Source organism: Armigeres subalbatus, chromosome 3, assembly GCF_024139115.2.
Source record: "Armigeres subalbatus isolate Guangzhou_Male chromosome 3, GZ_Asu_2, whole genome shotgun sequence".
Lineage (NCBI taxonomy): Eukaryota > Metazoa > Arthropoda > Insecta > Diptera > Culicidae > Armigeres > Armigeres subalbatus.
This window is the reverse complement of record NC_085141.1, coordinates 151,449,896-151,472,005: the sequence shown is the minus strand read 5'-3', so window position 1 is coordinate 151,472,005 and position 22,110 is coordinate 151,449,896. Positions and strand designations below refer to the sequence as shown.

Here is a 22,110-nt window from a genome sequence, read left to right as displayed (position 1 = left end):
TAGAGGTGTGCGTTTAGTGAATAGTGATTGGACATAAGTCTCGACATCGTGCGAATGAAGCCTCGGCTTAAGTCCTCACCTCTGAACCACGCTCGCGCAGAAACTTTAGGAACTATGGAAAACAGCCACCGTCCAAGTTCATTGTGTGACCAAATCATTTGCCAATTTTGAAGAGTACTCTGACGGACTAATGGGAAAAATTCGTTGTTCGAGATTTGTCTATCATAAAATTCACCTTCCTGTGCGCCCACCTTTGCTAGCGCGTCCGCCTTCTCATTGCCATAGATTAGGCAATGGGATGGGACCCATACAAAGGTAATCTTGAATGATCTTTCGACCAAATCACGCATCTGCTCTCTTATAGTTGTAAGAAAGTAAGATGCGTGCTTAACTGGTTTCATCGACCGGAGTGCCTCGATAGAACTAAGACTATCCGAGAAGATGAAATAATGGTCTACGGGCTGATCGGAAATTATCCCCACAGCGAAGTTAATTGCTGCCAGCTCAGCAACATAAACCGAACACGGTTCCTGAAGTTTTCGGAAGGTGGTTGAATTTACGTTGAAAACACTGAAGCCAGTGGATTCGTTGATGCGAGAACCATCAGTGAAATATCTGTTGTTGCAATTGACTTAGCATTAGCATTAGCATTTAGCAGTTCGCACAAATTCGTAGGTACAAGCCAAGACTATTGTATGAGAGTAGCATTACATTCATCCGTTACCACAGATATTGATTTGGGACTAATCACTAACTCTTAAATGGAAGCAATGTACTCTCCAATAGTCGAGATCTGTCCTGGCCACGTCCTTGCGAATGCTGAGGATGGTTTGTTGGACACCTACTTAAGAAAGATGCAGAGAACTCTACGACCTCTCATAGGTGCCACGGGAGGTTTTGGGATTGTGTGTAAGGTTATAACAGTAGGAATCGTTTTGGTAGAACGTGAAACACAGAAAGAACTAAGATAGAAATACAAAGTAGGAAAGGGACGAGCCTGGAATTGAACCCACGACCTCCTGCTTATAAGCCAGAAGCGGTAGCCACTAGACCACCGAGCTCGTCATATCTGTTGTTGCAATTGACTTGTTCATATTTTTCTGAAAAAAGGGAGGGAATAGATATTTGTCGAAGACGATCTGGTATTCCTTGAATAGCGTGTTTCATGGACAGATCGTATTCAATTGAAGAACTGTCTTTAGTGAAGTGAACTCGAGGCGGGTTATAACATGGAAAACAAAGATCTGACGATATGTAGTTGAGATAGACTCTCAGGTATCTTGACCGATGAACCAGTTCAAGCATTTTATTGAAGTTATCTATTGTCGTGACTCGTATTTTTTAATAATCGGACTTGATAAATAATTAACTTTTTTTTTGCACTTATTTGGAAACACGTTTATTCCACTTCAAATCGTCCAACAAACTGAAGCTAATCTCCTAAGCCTGCTGCGATTCCAATATTTTTCGAATTCAATCACACCGCTTCATTTTCAAATATCCTATGTTTGCTGCGATTGAGTTCCATTGTTTGAATTCTACTCGCTCATTCACACCATCTGTTTTCAAATATCCTACGCCTACTCCGATCTACCCCATTAATCTTTTATCATGCCCATTCAATTACACCATCTATTTTGAATACCTTATGCCTACTGCGATTCAAATGTATTCATCCATCTTCCTCGCCTGTACCTGCCTTTTTGGAATAAATAATCTTTGTTCCGATTCTTCTAAATTATTATTATTAATATTTTTATATAATCTCATTTCAATCTTATTTTGAGAGTTTCTTATACGACTTCAATTCATAATATGTATTTATTTATTTTAATCCGTGCGCTTCCCTACATCTATGACAAGTGTGTTACTTGTTCCACATTTGATCAGTATTCTAAGTCAGAGCTCCCAGCAACGGTGTTTTAAAGGAGTGACTACAGCAAGCACCTCCAGGCTCATTGCGTTGAATGCATACAGCCAAGGGCAATACGCAAACAACGAGAGAATAGTCGTTTTATATAGTTTGATGAGGTCTTCCGGGTGAGCACCCTACCAAGTTCCGGAGATAGAACGAAGAAAATGGATCCTTTTTAGACATTTCTCTAACAAATAATCAATATGGGTTTTCCCGGTACACTTGGAATCAAACCAGACCCCAAGGTATTTAGAAGATAAAGATTGGTTTATGTCATCTTTCAACAGCTTTAGTTTCAGTTGTGCTGGGTACCGCTTCTTAGTAAACACAACCAATTGAGTTTTTTGCGGAGAGAACTCGATCCCTAAATGTCTGGCCCAAATAATCAGATTATTTAGGGAATTTTGCAATGGTCCTTGCAGGATATTTGCACATGGACCTCTTAGGGAGATCACGGCATCATCTGCAAGTTGTCTAAGCGTGCATTGTCCTTCCAAACAATTGTCAATATCTTTAACATAACATAGAAATTATAAAGCAAAGGACTTAAACGTGAACCTTGGGGAAGGCCCATGTAGCTATTTCTGGAAGTTGTCAGAGTGCCGAGTGTGAAGTTCATTTGTTTTTCTGACAACAAATTGTACAAGAAATTATTCAAAAGAACGGGTAATTCACTACTGTGCAGATTTTCCGACAGTACTTCTATGGAAACTGAATCAAAGGCGCCCTTAATATCCAAGAAAACTGAAGCCAGTTGCTTCTTGTGCGCATAGGCCAGCTGTATATCTGAAAAGAGCAACACTAGACAATAATTTGTTCCTTTACCTTTTCGAAACCCGAATTGAGTATTAGACAGTAATGCATTTTGCTCGACCCAATGGTCAATTCTTGAAAGGATCGTTTTCTCCAATAATTTTCTCATGCATGATAGCATGGCAATCGGTCGGTATGAATTGTGATTAGACGCTGGTTTCCCAGGCTTTTGAATAGCTATTACTTTGACCTGTCGCCATTCTGGTGGCACAATGTTGTACTCCATGAAACAGTTGTACAGGTCAAGTAATCGTCTTTTTGCGAGGTTTCTGGAAGGTTTTTAAGAAGATTGAATTTGATGTTATCGCATCCCGGAGCAGAGTTATTCGATAAAAGAAGAGACATAGAAAGTTCCAGCATTGAGAATGGTCCACCCAAAGAACCGGGAAAACGGAACCGTTATGAAGGCATACGTTGTGCTCGGAGGTTTTCCAACATCCCAGCTGCAATACTATTTAGCCACCATGTCTCTGAGCGGCACAAAGTGGGCAAATATCTAGTGCGCATACTCAGCACATCCAACCGCAGCTGAAAATATAATTCATTCAAAAAAATATGTTGCCTTTATTTGATTTTAAAAACTTACCTTCTGATTTTTTTGAACAACTGTTCATCTCAAGACAGATGAATCCCCAAAAAATCGGCGAAATTTGTTATTTGCTGGCATACAGCATGCAATATTCGCAATAGCTGAACTATCAGTAAGTTTGGTTTTACTGCATGAATTTCAGCAAATCACTTTGCTGAAACCTTAAATCCAATCATGGTGTGAAATTCTAGGTTTTTTTTAGGTGGGACTACGTCTGTTTTTCTATACTGGGGTATACCTATGAAACTATGATTGACTTTAAACCTTAATATATCAGACGTTTCTTGGTTAACTTTCGATTTTCTTTGAGCAATCGAGTAAGAGCCAACGCTTCAAATCCAGCATATCAAAATATTAACAATTGATTTGATAGTTATAAGGTAGTTTAAATCAATGTATCCAATAAATATGCACACATTATAATTGCAAATGACATCCAAAAGATACAGCTACGAAGCTCTACGTCACCTTAGCGTACAAACCTTTTGGGCTGTACTTTGGAGTTTTTAAACAATTTTTTCACATTTGGATATCTATTAAAATAGAAGAATCATACTTACCTAATAGTATATATTTAATTCAATACATTCTATATTTTCTTATTACTTGATCATAGAGCTTAACGGACGACGACTTCTATTTGAAAGAAACTCAGGTAAATTAGTTTTACAATATATACCGTTTTGGATAAACCCTAGTTTTACGAGAAAGGACGAAAGGACGTTCCCTGCACCTATCGGTGTTAATCTTAGTGGTTTGAGTAGCATAGTTTTTGGATGATATTGATGTTTTTTAATTACATTTCGCAAATCTCGCCATGTTTAAATAACCTTTTGAATCTTTCATTCCCAGAGCATTACGGATATTACTCCACGCCGGGCAGCTGAGGCACCAAGTCAAAAAGAAAGTTCACCAGAGCTGGCGGCAGATGATGAGGAGGAAGAAGAAGAGGAAGAAGATGAAGAGAAGAAGGCCGAAAAGGCTGCCAAAAGGTTGAACCGCGAAGTGAACATGCTTTCCGCTCGACTGATACGACTGAAGGAAAAGGAAGAAGAAAAACACGCCGAGAGGCATGCCTTAAAATATGCCATGAAGACTAACCAGTATGCTCTGAAGTAAGTATCACGCTGAATTCCAATTGTGAGGCCGTACCCGAATTATGCAAGTAGCTGTGAGAGGGGGATCGATGTCATTTTTCTCAGTGCCCATATTTGGCGAAACAGATCATGACCGCTAGGGAAGTGGCTTTTATTTATTCATCTTTCATACGACAGCTTCTTGGCCATTGGGGCCCGTCCAAAGTTATCCCCGTGATTTCCTCCAAGGAGTAGAGGGAATCGGTAAGCTGATTCGAAGACGCATTGGAGAAGGGTGATGCAGCACCGACGAATGAAAATATTTAGTAGGTTTTTCTGAAGCGACGGAATGTGCGCTCTTTATTCATCGGAGAGAGATCTCGTCTTGGATTGCTCTTTCTTTGGATAGCCACGGTCACTGCCCTGCCCGGGAAAATTGTATCATCGGAACGGCTTGTTCAACAACTCAAATTTTTTGACATAATTTATAAAATTGAGGGAATTTTTAACTAAAAATATAAGAGCAAGGGGTTGGCAAATGGTGGGTAAAGCGTACCATTGGTACTTCGCGTATCTGAAGGATTAAAATAGACCCCATCTCGCGGTCCTTAGCCTCTTACCCAGCAAATCCTATCCCTTACACCTCGTGGCGCTGGCCGGGATACGAGTAGCCTTAGGGAAGATCGGGTAACCGGTGGGAACTATGGTCGTATGCTGACAGGGAAGGGGGGGGGGTTTGCTCCTCTCCGGAGGTGCAAATCTTACTGAGCGTCTGTTCTCCATGTTATATGTGGCTGATCATCGTCCGAGTAACAGCGAGAGACTCTAAGTTTAAGTGTGCACCACGGTCCACCGGAAATAAGGATGAATGGTCCTCCAGAAATTTAGGGGGTTTAGTATCAGGCCCTGCAAGCCAGCCTTTAAAAAAACATATGCAACGAATAATCAACAAGAGACTACGGACCGGAACTATCCGCGAAGACCACTGCGACTGCGTGGATCAGCAAATCTCTCAACTTCTTCGGGAGCACACGCATACTCGCCGATGTGCTCAAGGACCGTGGATTCGGCATCGTAGCGCTGCAGCAGGTTTTTTGCAAGTGATCAATGGTGCGAACGTTTAGAGGTAATCATACCATCTCCAAGATCTGCGGCAACACACACGAACTGGGAACAGCTTTCATAGTGATGGGCGATATGCAAAGGCGTGTGACTCCGGAAGCACTGATGATGATAAGGACGTACTCTACGCGTAGCTGGAACGTGAGTACGACAACTGCCCAAGCCACGACGTCAAAATCTTCAAGGAGTTTAGACCGACTATTGGGAAGTTCAGCGCTCACCGGCTGACGAACGAAAACGACTAATTGATTTCGCCGCCTCCAAGAATATGGCCATTCGCAGCACCTACTTCCAACACAGCCTTCCGTATCGGTACACCTGGAGATCACCACTGCAGACAGAATCACAAATCGACCACGTTCTGATTGATGGACGACACTTCTCCGACATTATCGACGTCAGGACATATCGTGGCGCTAACATCGACTTTGACCACTATCTGGTGTTAGTTGAACCGCGTCTTTTTTTATAGAGGGATGAAGGCAAATCTGCATACAGACACTTGAAAATATCACTTAAGAAGTGGGATGTGAGACTAACTTGGATGCTCACCCTACCACCTGATTCACGCTCTAGCACACAAATCTTTGGGTGCTCACTCTAGCACACCTTGCTACTCCTCCTGACACACCATGTGGGACTTATTTAGGTTCTCACTTCTGACATACCATGTGAGTCTAACTTGGGTGCTCACCCTTTACGCACCATGTGAGTCTGACTTGGATGCTCACTCTACTCACCTCTGCCATGCCTCGAGGTGTCGATAGCGATAGGTACCAACAGTTCTACGCTACGACCCTCCTACCTCGGCATATGCAGTCCATATTAACACCTATGCGGTCACACTTCTGCCATGCCTCGTGGTGGCGACTGCGGTTGGCACCCGCTGCGACACTCTTACCTCGACATATGGTCGGGGTTCAGCCAAACCGCATCAAGCGGCTTTTCGACTGACTTGTGATATTTTGTTCGTAAAAGGGCAACGGAAAAAGTTTCATATCAATGTAAACGTACATTTGCAGTAGGATATCCTCAGTTATGGGGTTAAGGGATATCCGATACAATAAACAATCAATTAAATCTGCTAAACGAAAGTTTGAGCAGAAAAATCGGTAATTTTTCGTTGGCGCTTGGTGCGTTTTGGCTGAACCCCGACCATATGCAAACCTCTCATTCACTGCCCAGCGCTCAAACTGTTTTCACTTTAACTAACCAATCACAGGTTAATCATGCTTGTCGACTGCTGCTCGGCACGCCAGATTCTCTGCAAGCTGCAGACAATCTGATTGGTTGCAGTCGAAACTGCGTTCCACTTTACCACCGCTTGGCACATCCTCTTTTTTTTTCTAAGCAAGTTTTTTTTTCCAGGAAGTGCGGGGTCAGGGACCACCTCCAACAGCAAACGAGGGAGGCAGGACTACACCCCCGACCCGCTAAACCGTTTCCATTGCCGCCAAGCCCATAGTCCCTTCGGTACAACCAGAAAGTAATGCTTCAAAGGGGGGCCAGTGCACGACGCACCCTCGAGGTTAGCGGCGTGTCCTTGCAGCATCGAACATCATGACTCGCTTTTTTAGAAGAACACCATGGTATCGTGCCAGCGCATTGCCGGCTTTCCAGGTGGCCTTACCACGCCCTATGTCCTCGAAAGGTGGGAAGGATAGACTTCGCGCCTGCTTCCCTCTGCACGACTGGTATCAAGAATGATGATGCCGCGTGCGCCCCAAATTGACCTCTCTGTTCGCCAACACACAGAGGGACTTGCCGACGCGGTGCCTACGCCTACCCCAGCCTTGACGAGGACCCCTTTCCGTCCTCGGGCTCGGAACCCGCCCGGTTGACCAACGCCGCGAAAGCGACGATACCATGTTGTTCTTCGCGAGGCCACTTGTTCGATAAAAGGATCGAGTTCGACCACAGGGCATGACCACCGGTATGACCCATGAAGCCGTCTCCGATCCCTTGGACCACCTCGTGTTTGCGCCTGAACTAGTCATCCTTGAGTCCACGCGCCACCTTCTGTGTAGCTCCGAGACGATTTGGACGATAGCCGATAAAACGGCGTTCCAGCCTACTTCATCTTTACACATCCTCCGAACTAGGTTGTCCGGGGTAGTGTCCAGACCACATGTGGCAAGCATGTGGTCACGCATTGCGCGAAAACGTGGGCACACGAACAACACGTGTTTCGCCGTTTCCTCTAAACTTGCGCACACCAAACACTCGGGCGAGGCCGAGCAAGCCAGCTGCGTTACCTGCACTGTAAATTTGCAGCACGCTTAAACGCCGGGCACTTCGAACCCCCCATGGGGTGCTTGCTATTCACAGCTTTGCTGGAACAAATCAAACAATTTGGAGGGTTCGTGCAGCATTGTGCCTTATGTCTGTCAGGGCCTTTACAGTCCCATTGCTTGTGCCCCGGTTCCAGGGTGCCCCGGGTAGGGCACATCGACCATCAGACCTTGACGCTCCTTAACTAGACTACCTTGGAGGCATCCGCTGCAGATAACCGAACCAATGCTACCTGTGTCCCTGCTGGACTTTTCCGTAGCCGAACGTAGCCTTCTTTTCGGCCCTTGACGTTTTCGGTTTCCTCTTGTTCTTGACCAGGGTCCAGGAGGCGTCATCCCCCTCTATTTCCCTGGTATGGGGCGGCTGAGAGTTCTCAGCCTGCCGTAACCCCTTACCACCGTCTTTCCTGGGTGGACGAACCTTTTCAGGTCCTTCCTCCCCCGGTTTTGGAGGTACCTGGCCGGGGTTCAGCTTCCCAGCCCCACTACCTTTGTTCGGGGTAGTAACCCTCCGCGTTTTGGAGCGGCCCTTAGGAAGCTCATCCCCTGGAGACTGTCTCCCCCGTTTTTGTGTCTGCTCCGTTGGAGCAGTCACCCCCGACGTGCCCGCGAATACTTGAGCCTCAGTCTGGGTAGACTTTGGCACCACCGTCTTCGCTGGCACGCCCTCGGTCGATTCGACCTTGCCCGAGTCCGCGAATCCTTGGGCCTCAGTCTGGGTAGACCTCGACTCCACGGATTTCACGGGTTTACACTTGGCCGTCCCGACCGCCCTCTCCAGCTTGGCGTCCAACATCGACTTTCGAAGTTTCAGCAAGCTCTTCTTGAGGTCCTTACTGATATTATGCTTCGATGACGCAAAGTCGATGATGGCGTCCAGCTGTTCCGTCGCCACCTCGAAGGCCGAAAGCCCATCGCGATTGCGGTTCATCGCCCTCACAAGCCATGGGCCGTCTATAACCTCTACTGACGTAGCCTGGGAGATGGTTAAGTGACCCACGCTGGTGCTGCGCATCGAGCTGCCGACTATTGCTTCTGGCCTCCTAGGCGGAGACCTGAACAATCCACCTCTTGCGAAGGGGTTGTCGCCAACACTACTTCCACTAATTGAAGAATTGACTTGTTTTTCCATTTTGGTCCCACGAGTTGCTCGGGAAAAGAGGTCCACCACGCCAGAGCCCAGCATGACGCGGTAAGGGACAATTACTGTGGAGGGTGCCCAGGTACCCCACAGGCTCCGTTAAAGGCCTAGCTAATTATTTCACCCCCTGGCCATGCATCCCCTCGGCATGGATCGCTTAACGCCTTGGGATTAGGGGTTAGGGACGATGGTCCCTTTGGTCGCACCCACTCACTCTAGCTGATGTCAGAAGGACAACAGTGCCCAGGCTGCACTACCAGCTAAGTACAAAACCCTTAGCTGGCGGTCGATTGTCATCGGAAGACCCGTGGAAGCGTGAGATTGGAACTTGTGAGGACCAGAGCTGTGTAGGTCGCTCCTTCCCAGATGTCAACTCACCATTTCGCAGCCCCCTCTGGGTAAGGATATCCGGGGTTGTGTCCCGACCGCAAACGTCTAGCATAGCTCTTCTTTCGACGTCGAAACGAGGATTACTATAGACACTATAGGTTCCACAGACAAGCGCAGGATTGGTTGGGTCATTTCGATTAAGTGTGTTTTTCCACTTTTTCACAGTGTACCACGTGAATTTGACGTCACACGCTCCTTTGCTTGGGTTGCAATCATGACGTCATGCTCGTTTGGCTACACTAACTGACAGTTCATTTGACTACACTCGCCTTCGCCTCAGCTCGTCTCTGCAGTTTCGTGAACACCTGGGCAGTCAGGGCAGACGGGGCTCTCCGCGTGCCCAAACCTGTGGAGGTACTGCCGGAAGCAGCCATGGCCTGACAGGCATTGTGTCAGATGGAAGTAAACTTTTTATGGGGTCTCTCCACCCAGCTCGATATGTTAGGTATCAGCTGCCATCTGGCAACCGCAGTCACCCTGATGCGTTCGCGGGCTCCTCTGGTGCCACGTAGCTCGAAACACTCCTCGTCTTCCCGGATGATCAGCCCGACTGGCATCATGCTCGCAATCACGCAAGCTGCATCGTGTGATATCGTGCGGTAGGCAGATATCACTCTGAGACACATTAAGCGGTACGTGCTCTCCAGCTTCCCCGTCATACATAAGGTTCCATAATACCGAGCCCAGTATTGAACCTTGCGGAACTCCTGCAGTAATAGATACGCTTCTCTGACCAGCATCGGTCTCGTAGAATAGTACACGGTTCTGGAAATAGCTTTCCAAAATCCGGTACAGGTTCACCGGCAGGCTAAGCCGGTGTAACGAGAGCGCGATGGCATCCCAGCTTGCCCTGTTGAATGCGTTCTTCACATCAAGTGTCACTAACGCACAGTATCGAATACCTCGCCTTTTCTGTTGGATCGCTATCTCGGCGGTCTTTACCAACGAGTTAATAGCGTCCAACGTGGACTTACCCTTGCGAAAACCGATCTGGTTGTTAGACCAGCATCATCCAAGTCGGTAGGAGTTACTATAGAAGGTAGATGTCCATGAAATTTGGTAGAGAGCAACTCTTTATAAAGATCCCAGTTTGTTGAACGAGGATTTCTAAAACGCAAGGTCTGTGAAGTAACATTCAAATGATCAAAGTAGATGTAGCGATGGTCAGATATCGATTCCTCATCTGACACATGCCAAATCGTCAACTCGTGACTGATTCTATTGGAGCGAAGGGTTATGTCTAACACCTCTGCTCTATTAGATACCATAAAGGGTGAGCGATTGCCTATGTTAAGTAAACTAAGTTCGGTACTACTTAAGTATTCCATCAAGCTGGAGCCTCTCAGACTGATATCCGAGCTACCTCAGATGATATGTTGAACATTAGCATCACTGCCGACAATTAGCGGAAGGCCTTTTGTAGTGCAATATATGACAACTCGTTTGAAAGCATCCGTAGGGGATGGTTCATCATGTGGTAAATAAATCGAACAATAGACGTATTTCTTGACGGGGGTTCCGCCAGTTGCATCAATTGTGACAGCACATACATCGATACATCTCTGGTATAGATAGTAGAATCTATAGATGAGCGAAAGCATGGCTGAGTCGATTTTTTTTTGCCCGTGCACACGCGCTTATGACGTCACAGCCCTTAACGTTTTCATTGAAATCGTGACGTCATGCTCGTTTGGAGACACGTTTGACAGTTCGTTTGGAGACAGAGGATTTAGCTTCGCTCATCTATATATTCAACTATCTATAATCTCTGGTTATCTCTGGTTAACAAGTACATGCACACGCCATTAATCGAGAGTTTGCCATTTCTATACTGAAAGAAGCAAAAACCGGGTTCACTAGGTTACCTAGGTAGAAGTTACCCTTGCGAAAATAGGGTTCCTGCACCAAAGCCACTTGGGATTTGCCATTTTGTATAAGTCTACAAAGATTAATCGTTGCTGTTCTTTTATGCTGAAGATTGATTTGAGCTATCTTAACTGAAGCCATTACGAATTAAGATAATGCACTCCACAACTTCAGCATTAATATGAACAGCAACGATGAAACCAAATTGGTATCTTATCAAGAGAGTCAAAGACGAACCACAGAGTACAATGTGTTTAACGCATAAAGATTAAAGCGAATCCATATAGGTGACAAATGGTTGAAAAACTAAATAAAAACATGCTCATAATCCCACCGTTAACCTCAAGTTGAGATTGAATAAGAGTAGCCGATTATTTCGGAGAAGCAAAAAGTCAACTACGCCATAGCTCCGGTTAGCGCAGTAACGGATCAATACTGTGAAGGGTGCCCTGGTGCTTCACAGGCTCCGTTAGCGATTAGGTTCTTTTTAGACCCATTCATTCGTAGGCACGGTAAGCACAAAGCCGCATCACACCAAGAATTAGGGGTCACCTGTATGGTGGACTTCTACCACTGGAACAGGCAATCCGTAGCGTTATTCTTAGCCAGATAACTGGCTGCCGACACCACACAGCTATCTTGGCTGTTCTGGGAGAGAATTTGACATTGACTTTACGTCAACTCTCAATGTGGCCGAACAGCCGTTACTTTATTGGTTGCGATTTCCTACTAGATTCCATTTCAGTTCTTATGTTTAATAAGTTGAAAGTTGCTTAAATTCATTTATTGGATATATTTACAACATAAATAGGTTTACAAGCGTTTCTCAACTGCAGTACTTATTAGTAGGATGCCGATTTGAAAATTATAGTAAACTCCGTTGTTGTTGTTGTTTTCCCGTAACACTTATAAATGGATCTTTTCTTATACCCTACAGGTAGATCACTTTGACGTAGTGTGTTGCGGTGTAAGATCTACCAAACAGAGCCCTAGCTTAATCTATTTTTCTAGCTAGGGCAATAAGTTGTGGTAATTAAGGATTCATCGTATTTAGTCCCCACTACCAACAGCAGTCTCAGAAATAAAACATAATTAATGTTACCTTGCAGACAATTGAAAGACTCGAATTCCTCTTGTTTGAGGCTAAACTGTATGCAGCGGAAACAACTTTTCAAGCAATTAGTTAATCGGTACCCGGTCCTAGGCTGAACTGATTGCTGGAAAAATCGAGTTAGGGGTTTAAATACGTACTAACTCTTCATGAACTGGAGAAAAATGGTAGTGAGAGGAACACACGGAAGTTCTTATTACTGAACAAATTCTATGACTTGAAATGGTCTTGTAGACAGAGCTAAATCCCGGGTTTTAAGAGTTTCACTGGTGATATTCTAGAAGCAAGACAAGAATGTGGCTAGGGCTCCGATGCATGGCTAAAAACAGTGTTACTGTTCTGTTTGCTCAAGCAAGGATTGATTTCCTATTGATAAGGGGCGCGCTTTCAATGGGATTGCTCCCTAAGAAGGGTCTAAATAGCGGGACCTTGTCATGGTGGTCTTGAGAAAACAAAACAACAACTGTATTGAAACCGATACTGCATTGCTTCTCAATAGCACTGAAGTAATTCGACATGCACTTAAACACTAAGGATACGGAAAACGCTACAATAGATCTAATAATTGGTCGCAGTGGCACACCCGAACAGGAAAAAAACTCCGTTGTTTTTAATTTCGCACAAATTATCAAGCACAAAACAACCAGAATATTTACACAGCAAACTAAATACCTATGACACGCAGCAATCGTTACATAAAAATATATATACTACCGCGTTATACTAGGGGCAGACATACCGTTGTAAATGCGCTGAAAGCGTTCAGCGCTGTAAGTGTACAGAGCATAGTAACAGACATACCTACATTTTGTTCTTACCTGAGAGAATAGGAAGAAAAGCGAAGAGAGAACAACCTTCAGAACGGGTACATTTCAGCTAATGCGACTGATGCGAGTATGGTTACGCTAACCTGGAAGTACCCAGAATCATGTCAAAGTGACCCAGATTCGATAAAACCGTGGTTACTCTATTTTGGGTTCGGGTACCTAAACTCAAATCTGGGTAACCGAACAAGCGAAAAAACTGGGTAACCGGTACTAAGCTATTTTTGCTCCAAAAAATTATTATTGTGTAAAAAATGTTAAAGAAAACAATTTCCCCAAACGCATATCACTTGCCGGCTGTGCCGACAATGCTCCACCGCCATTAATTTTACCATGCTTACCTTTTACTTGCTACATTCAGCAAAATCCCCTAGCATTTACTCCGGCATACGACGTCGACGCCATGTTTTATATCCGAAAATGTTCAAGTCCCCGGTTACATAAATCAACCACAGATCTGTGATTAAACCTAGTTTGCGCTGTAAGCAGAGTTGAAGAAGGTGACCCTAAGTTATAATCGGCCTCATAAATGACACAGACATTAACTATTGCAAGAATTTAATAACTCCGAGCAATAAATATATTCACCCCTTTTAATACAAAAGGTTTGAATTTTTTGGAAAAATAAATATCAAAGACTAACTACCATAGTTTTCAAAACTATTATTTGCAACGTTTTTGCATTCCATGTCTCTACATTGTTAAATGCAGTTAAACGACTTTACAATGTTCAACAATTCCAACAGAATTTAATTTCGCGCTTTTCCAATGATTCCAATATGCATTCTTATTGAATCCGAACATTTGATAGAATCTTGTCTCAACATCATATAAGAATAATGCCAATGTTTAGAAACAAAGACCCAGGTAAATGATAGAAATGTCATCTTATGTCGACCCGGTTGGTCGACATCCACGCGTGCACAAGCTAATTGGCATTGATTTGTGTTGTTTTTTTTACCTGTGTGCTCACATAGGTTTTGTTTATGAGTGGAAACTCTTCCGCTATAGACGAATCCAAGTAAAAATAAGAAGAAGACACACGACGGTGTTAACTTTGACAGATCCTATAGGATATAGCTATTTTTGCTCTGTCTCAGGTCTACATTTTAGTAATTTTAGCAAAAGGTTTAATAAATTATGTTAAAACTATTTTTATTTATGTATAGTAAATTTTTTTAGTACGATATCTACAGAACATGGTTAGGCAAAACAAAATACGGAAAAAATACCTAAATATGGGTGAATTTTACCTATAAATCGCACCGATTCAATTACCTAAATATGGGTGAATTCCCTGTTGAATTCAGTTTACCTATAAATGGGTAAATGCCAATTCACCCATAAATACGTATGTGCACTTTTTGGCGATTATAGGTACTCTTCACCCATATTTGGGTGAACTGAAGTAAGCGTGTACAGCTCAGCATAGGGAGATCATTTTAAAATGCTTATAATAAATTCTAGACAAATTGTAATTAAAATCTGATTGATGTACGGTACGGAAAAAGTTCCGAATTACATATCTGGAAGCTTATCTCATTTTTTTGAATTTTTTCCAAAAATGTATCTATCATACAGTTCGGAACTTTTTCCGTATCATACATCAATCAGATTTTAATTACATTTTGTCTGGAATTTATTATAAGCATTTTAAAATGATCTCCCTATGCTGAGCTGTAGGATCTGTCAAAGTTAACACCGTCGTGTGTCTTCTTCTTATTTTTACTTGGATTCGTCTATTCAATTAGAAACTCTCAAACACCACCATGTTCTCATTTCGGTCACAGAGAATACTCCATTGCACACGACTTTTGACAGGTACTGGTCCTGTTGTTTACAGACGACTTTATTTTAATTTTGCGATACTTCTATCATTCTTTGGATTTTTTGATCGTTAATTACCTAAGCTTATCGATAATTACCAATATTTGAATACGGAATGTCTTCAACATCGTGAAATATGCAGATTTAATTTGGATCAAAAAAATTCTAAGTTCGGAACGTAAACAACAGGACCAGTACCTGTCAAAATAGTGAGGTTAGGTTTGCCGCGGGCAATGACCTATAGAGAGAAATACACAAAAAGAGTTAACCATATATTGCGCATAAATCCCAAAATTTTATTCCCACCTTTGGGTTTCCGCTCCGAGCACTCCATTTATTCAATTACAAAAATATTGGTAGTGCAAGAAATAAATTTACCTTCAGTACCCACTTACCCCTTCAAACGGGGCAAGTGGGACCTATTCTGTTTTCTACTGTCGAACGAAACTAATTTGAGGAATGTAGATATACTGTTAATATTATTTCTGAGTATTAGTATTTGTAGATCATGGATGAAGATTGGTTGCATGCCGGACTTTATTTTTGCAACAAGAAAGTGATTATAATGTTAGCAGATATGATTGTTTTCATATTTACTGTTTATTTGGCTGTCGTCTTGTTCTCCATTAGCTTACTTTTGTACCAAATGCTTTAGGTGGCAAGGATAAGCAAATCTTCATATCTTTTCGTATGAATAAATTTTTCTCTTTTTAGAACACAAATAATTACATAAACCAATACTTCGGAACAAACGCTTTTATTCAGGCGATGCGCAGTGTTTTTAATTTGTAACAGAACAAAATAGTCAATTTATTTGTTAAGCACTTTATTTATCTGAAAATCTGATGCGAAGTTTTAAAATAACAAAACGCATAACAAATCCTGTTGACCTATTGTAGAATAAATAGATTATTTGCATTGTAAACAGAGGAGAGAAGAATATCGCGTAGTTATAGCCATTGCTCTTCTTCTCGCGGTAGATAATTTTCAGAATGTAAAATACACATTTGGTAGATAACTGTACAATTCTTTTAAACAACGAAATCAAACTGCATCTGATTAAGGTACATATGATATATGAAGACGAAGATATTTTTCACTAGACAACCGTCTAAAAACAATTAAAAAAGCTTTATCGAAAGTGTTGTTCAAATATGTCCCACTTGCCCCATATATGTTTAAAGTCAAGGGCAAACGAAAATGGCAGATTTTGGCTTTAATGAAAATTTTTAAATCGTTTTCGATGTCACACAATTATTTAATTGCTCAAAATATTCACTCTCCACATCAATGATAAAGTTAGAAACGACCTGGGAGGGAGATTCAGATTCAAAAAAATATGAATGTCAGGGCAGACCTAACTTTAGTTGTCATGACACGTCACCGCAGACCTATCTGAAAATGTTTAATAAATGGGGAGTATCGATACTGATAATTTGCTTGAAAACTATAAAAAGCAGAAAATTATTTTGAACATTATCAATTTGAAACGACGGTTGTTGAACAAAAAAAAATGCCTAAGGGGTCATTTAACAATGATGTCACAGCTTTTAGGGGGGGAGGGGGTCTAAGATTTTGTGACACTACATATACTAGATATACAAAAAAGCGTGACAGAGGGGGGAGGGGGTATCTAGAAATCTCAAAAAGTAGTGGACGTCATATTTGAATCACCCCTAATACAATCGAACTGTGAAACTCGTTTGAAAATGGTGTCCATTGTAAAGAGAAAAGGAGACGTCTAGGATACATCTTCTTGCAATGATTCCCTTTGCTAATCACTTATTAATTCTTTATCTGCATCGCTCGTTTCACGTTCTTCAAAGTCAACCCAATCCGCAGCTACAGTAATTTTTTTTTCGTAATCTTCATCGTGAATAGTCGGATTTTGACGATTTGAAAAAATCTGTAAAGTGTTCGTCGTCCGAATCTGGCATATATGGTGAAAGAATGGAAGAGAGATTTCGCTTTGCAACTTCCGTCTTTTCCCACCCGTTATAAAACAAGCTACTTCGAAATGCAAAAGAAAACAAAAACACATTTGCCAACATGAATAATCAATCCTTGCCAATCATTTCTTTAAGTTTCTTCAAAATTCTTCATATCCAATTTTAAAAGTTTTCTTACCATCGATAGCGATAGACGTCGTTTCATAAAGAATTTTAAATTACTCAAAAATTGCAAAGGATCTTTTCTAAAACATCGATACCATTAAAACGGTTAAAACGATATAATTTTTCACCGTTATACTTTATCGATATGTCAGAATTTTTGATAAGAACTTTAATTTAAGGGTTCTTCAGAGGAACATCGAGAGTTTACTTTTATGCAGATTTTTATTTATTTATTTATTTGCTTAATCGTTAATCGAACCTCGAAGAAAGAACACTGTGGAACCTTTGCTCAGAGATCTTAATCATTAGACCACAATGTATTTTTGATTGGTAATAGCTAAATTGCATTAACATTCTATCCCATATAATTTTCATTAAATATAATCAATATGTAGGGGAATTAGTTTCGTTACCCTAAAACATCAATTACCGTCAATGTCCTTGTGAAATGGTTTTTCATGACGATAAGGCTATCCCTTCATAATCAATAAGCTAATGTCGTTTCATTCAATAAATTTTTATCTCAAAAATATAAACTTCTGGAGATCAACAAACGCCAAAATACCGATGATTCGATGAACAAAAAGAGATAAAGGTGTAGTGGTGATCATTTATGAAATAACGTTTCATGAATGCTCATGTCATTATTGCGAAGTGGTAAAGATGTTCTGATGTTCATTTTTAAAATGCTTTTTTCAAACTATAGGCCTTTTCATGTGACACTGTCGTGACTGCACTTGTTTACAACCGCTGAGCAAGCGATTCAAATCCGACGGTGTCACTTTCATAGAAGAACTGTCAATTGACGGTAAAATCAGCTGTTTTCAAACGTCTCGTGAAAAGGCCTGTATCATTGCATTGATTTACGAGAATTTAGATAACGATTCATTTAAATTTATATCATCATTAAGAATAAATTAGTGTGAAGAAATATCGACAGAATTAATAAATTTTATATAAATGACCTTAAATGAGTTTTGGTTGTTGAGTTGGTCGAGATAGATGCTGACAAGAGATTCGTGTTTTATTTATACTGAATTTATTCCGCCGCATTCCCTCCATAGGGAAGCGAAAAACTACTATGTTCCGGACACTTCTTAATTTAATACTCCGGGAGAGAGAGTTTCACGAGACACTTCATATTTCAAATTCCCGCACTCGGAACGTTATCTGAAACTCGAGAAAGTCACGCACCGGCTTCAATGAAATCAACGAAAACATCGATGACACGTAAAACAAAAAACAAGCAATGGGTAATGTTTTGATCATAACCGCGAGTAGACGTAGGACTTATATAAACGTAATGTATTTACATTCAACTTTTTGAATTTCTGGGGTTCGATAATAGGTATTGATTTTGGAAACAACAAGCTGCGTAGAATTATTAGCAATTTGTGCATTCAAAACTTCAGGAAATAAAACTAACAAATAAAAACATAATCAGATATCAGAATAGCCGTGAACTCCGAGCGATGCGATAGACGATCGCATCAATCGCAACCGACACCGACCATCATCAAGCATAGAATGACAAAAAAAATATGTCCGCTTTTTTCATGCATGTTCTCCTGCTCCTGCTCCTACACACAGCGAACGAACGAGAAAAAATAATACTGGCAGACACGCCGACCGGCAGGACAGCTCTCCCACAGCGAACGAACAAAACAAAAAATGCTCGAGCAAAAAGCACATCAATACGCGCTGCAGTCACAAACTGAAATGACTCACACACGGTAGTAGTAGTAAAATTCTTCTTTATTTAAAACATTTTTTGTTCTACAATCATTTTTAACATGTACAGTGATCTTGGCCCTCCAGCTTCAATTTCAATTATTGTTATTATTATTATTATTATTATGTTTTTACTTAATTTTTAAAATATAATGTATCATGACGGCCTTCAGGAGGCGCTAGTGTTTTTTTAAAATTTGATAACCTAACTACTATGTACACTAATATTTACAATGAAAATTTGATAACCTAGATTGCAACTAGCGCCCTAAGCGCTTGTTGGTCCGAGTGCAAGCAACGGACCCTAGACTTTTCTTCACACTCACCAAAGCGTTCATGTAAGGTTTTTATTCCGGCCAGACGGTGGACCTCGGATGTTCTTGTCCTGGGAGGGGTGTTGAGGATCATCCTCAGGAATTTGTTTTGGACCCGTTGAAGTTTGAGGTGGTGGGTTTTAGCGCAGCTCTCCCAGACCGGCATGCCGTATTCGATCACAGGGAGGATGATTTGCTTGTAGACAGCAAGCTTATTTTTCAAGGACAATGACGACCGGCGGTTGATCAAAGGGTAGAGTAGAGTGGGGCAAGAGTACGCACTTAGTTTTCAATCGATCATGTGGCCCTTATGAAGCAAGCTTCTGCATATCAAATCAGTGTCGATGATTTATATACTCTTCCTTTATGTTACCCAGTGGAAAAAATATTGAAATTATTGAGATTCGTTTAAATAGAACCCTTATTGCAAGACAAGTGAAAAACGCACTCTTACCCCACCGGTGGGGTAAAAGTGCGCATCGGGTGGGGTAAGAGTACGCATTCATCCAATCATATGCTTTAAGTATATATTAACACAAATAAGAGTTAATAACATTTAATTGATGTTTAATGAGCATATATTAGGGAATGTTTAAAGATGACGTAACTCTCAAAGGGGGAGGGGTCCTAAAATGTGCACTTTCATACGAAAAACCATTGGTTTTTATATATACAAAAAACTACAGAGGTAAAAATATATATCAGGTTTCGCGTGGCGTATACAAAGGCATTTTCCTTAAAGAAAGTCTACCAATCACGTAACGTAAAATTTGGCTATTTCATCACCCCTCCCCCCTATCTTACACTATTTATATGAATCCTCTAAAAATCATATAGATCGTCACAGATCGTTGGTGGTATACACATCTCGCAACCCCTCCCAGCTAAACGTTGCGTAATTTATGAGTGTTTCTTTTGATTAAATGAAATTATAATTTAGATGAAATTGTGTTTTCGTGCTATGTTTAGGTGTACAACAAGTCCTAATACAATTTCATTATTTCGCTTCAGTGCTTTGTTCGCTAAGTCCTTTCTAACACCGAATTACTTCAACTTATCCTAAAAACTTGTGATAATTTCGAATTCTGTCCCTTTTTTCTTAGTTGTGGATCTTAACGCTCTAGAAGAAGTCTTATTTCGGCCGGAGATACGGGTTTGACATCATAACATGAAGATTCATATGCGTACTCTTGCCCCACCGGTTCCTGCGTACTTTTACCCCACAGTCCCAAACAATATTGAAGTAATGGTTTTGACTTCTTGGAAAACCAACCGGATTGGTGTTCTATACCATAAAGTACTCTATACAATAGGTTATCGAAATGGTATAATGTTTACCTGATTGAACGTATATATGGTAATGAAATACTAGTTGCGGAAATCCAATTATTTTTAGCAAAATGACCAAAAAGTTAACTAACTCCATATCTCCCTTGTTGTTTATTCAAATCGTTTACAATTACACATGATAATAGTTGGCCAGAATACCTGTCAAACTGATGCAGTGCTGCTAGTTTATCTTTTTTTATTACTTCAAAAAATCGAAAACGTACTCTTACCCCACGCGCACTCTTGCCCCACTCTGTTGCCTGAAAATAAGCTTGCTGTCGAGGGTCAAGCCAAGGTAGTCGGCCTCATTGGCCCATTCCACAGTCGTGCCATTGAGGATGATTTTACAGTCCCCAGGCGGAACAAGTTTAGGGTATTTGGAGTGGGGGAAAATGATGACCTGGGTCTTCGCCGCGTTGATACAGATCTTCCAGCTGGTGAGGTACTCTGTCAGGGCATCCAGGCCTCGTTGGAGTTTTGCCACTAGCGCTCTGATCACTCTATCGTTGTAGACGATGGATGTGTCATCTGCGAACAGAGACAGAATGCCGCCTTCTGGAGGTTCTGGCATGTCGGAGGTGAACAGATTGAAAAGCAGGGGCCCGAGGATACTGCCCTGGGGGACGCCTGCGACGATGTTGTGCGCATTGGAACTCACTCCGCTGATTGAGACCCGGAATGTCCTTGCCGACAGGTAATTGTTGATGATTTTCACCAGGTAGCTAGGAAGATTGTAGCGTTGTAGTTTGTACACCAGGCCATCATGCCATACATTGTCAAATGCCTTCTCGACATCGAGTAAGGCCATGGCGGATGTTTTCGAGAAAAACTTGTTCCGTCTGAGGACGTTGGTAACTCGGGTCAGTTGGTGTACAGTTGACCGACCGCGTCGGAAACCAAACTGTTCCTCGAGCAAGATGTTGAGATTTTCGGCAGACTCAAGTAACCGGTGATGAATAGCTTTTTCGAATAGCTTGGATAATCTTGAGAGAAGGCTGATGGGACGATAGCTTTTGGGTGAGGAAGGATCCTTCCCAGGCTTCCGGATGGGGATGACTTTCACTGACTTCCAGGCCGATGGGAAGTAGCTGAGCCGGAGACACTGATTGAAGATCAGCGAGAGGTGCTCAAAGAACGGCGCACTCATGTGTTTGAGCTCGAGATTTAGGATGCTGTCGAAGCCTGGGGCCTTCATGTTCTTCGATGATTTGATATAGGCCGTCAATTTGCCAGCTGAGATCTCCAACTCCTCCGAGAAGTCGTTGGGAATCAAATGGATGTTGTTAGCATGCTCGTTGACGGCTGCTTCGTGTGGACTGACGATGTTCTGCCCAAGATTGTGTGAGCTGACGAAGTGACGACCTATTTCAGCGACCTTCTCTGCAGGAGTTTTCAAGCGATCCTTAGAGCCATTATTGTCCAGTGGGATCAAAGGTGGAATGGGCCGAGGCTTGGATTTTAGAATTTTGGTCATTTTCCAGAACGGCTTAGCATAATCTGGGAGAGTGCGGATCTTATTCGAGAAGTCGTTATTTTTGAGGTCCACCATTCTGGCCTTGATAATTTTTGTGATTCGATTGCAGCGTGCCTTAAGCTAAGGCAGTCCAGTACGCTGAAACTGCCTGCGAGTGACATTCCGCAATCGAATCAAATCTTT

At 42.1% G+C, this 22,110-nt stretch overlaps 2 protein-coding genes across 5 annotated transcripts in view; one reads left to right on the top strand and one right to left on the bottom strand.

The window, feature by feature from the left end:
* The window catches only part of LOC134219797 (trichoplein keratin filament-binding protein), a 280,474-nt gene that overhangs the window by 239,203 nt on the left and 19,161 nt on the right, over positions 1–22,110 (bottom strand). The window lies entirely within an intron of this gene.
* LOC134219796 (neurofilament heavy polypeptide) overlaps positions 1–22,110 on the top strand; it is a 130,187-nt gene that overhangs the window by 89,527 nt on the left and 18,550 nt on the right. For 2 of the 3 annotated variants that reach the window (XM_062698657.1, XM_062698659.1), the window contains exons 6-7: positions 3,934–3,972; positions 4,170–4,432. In XM_062698657.1, the coding sequence (XP_062554641.1) occupies positions 3,934–3,972; positions 4,170–4,432 (302 nt within the window). The remainder of the gene's footprint in view (positions 1–3,933; positions 3,973–4,169; positions 4,433–22,110) is intronic. The other variant, XM_062698660.1, reaches the window with a different exon arrangement.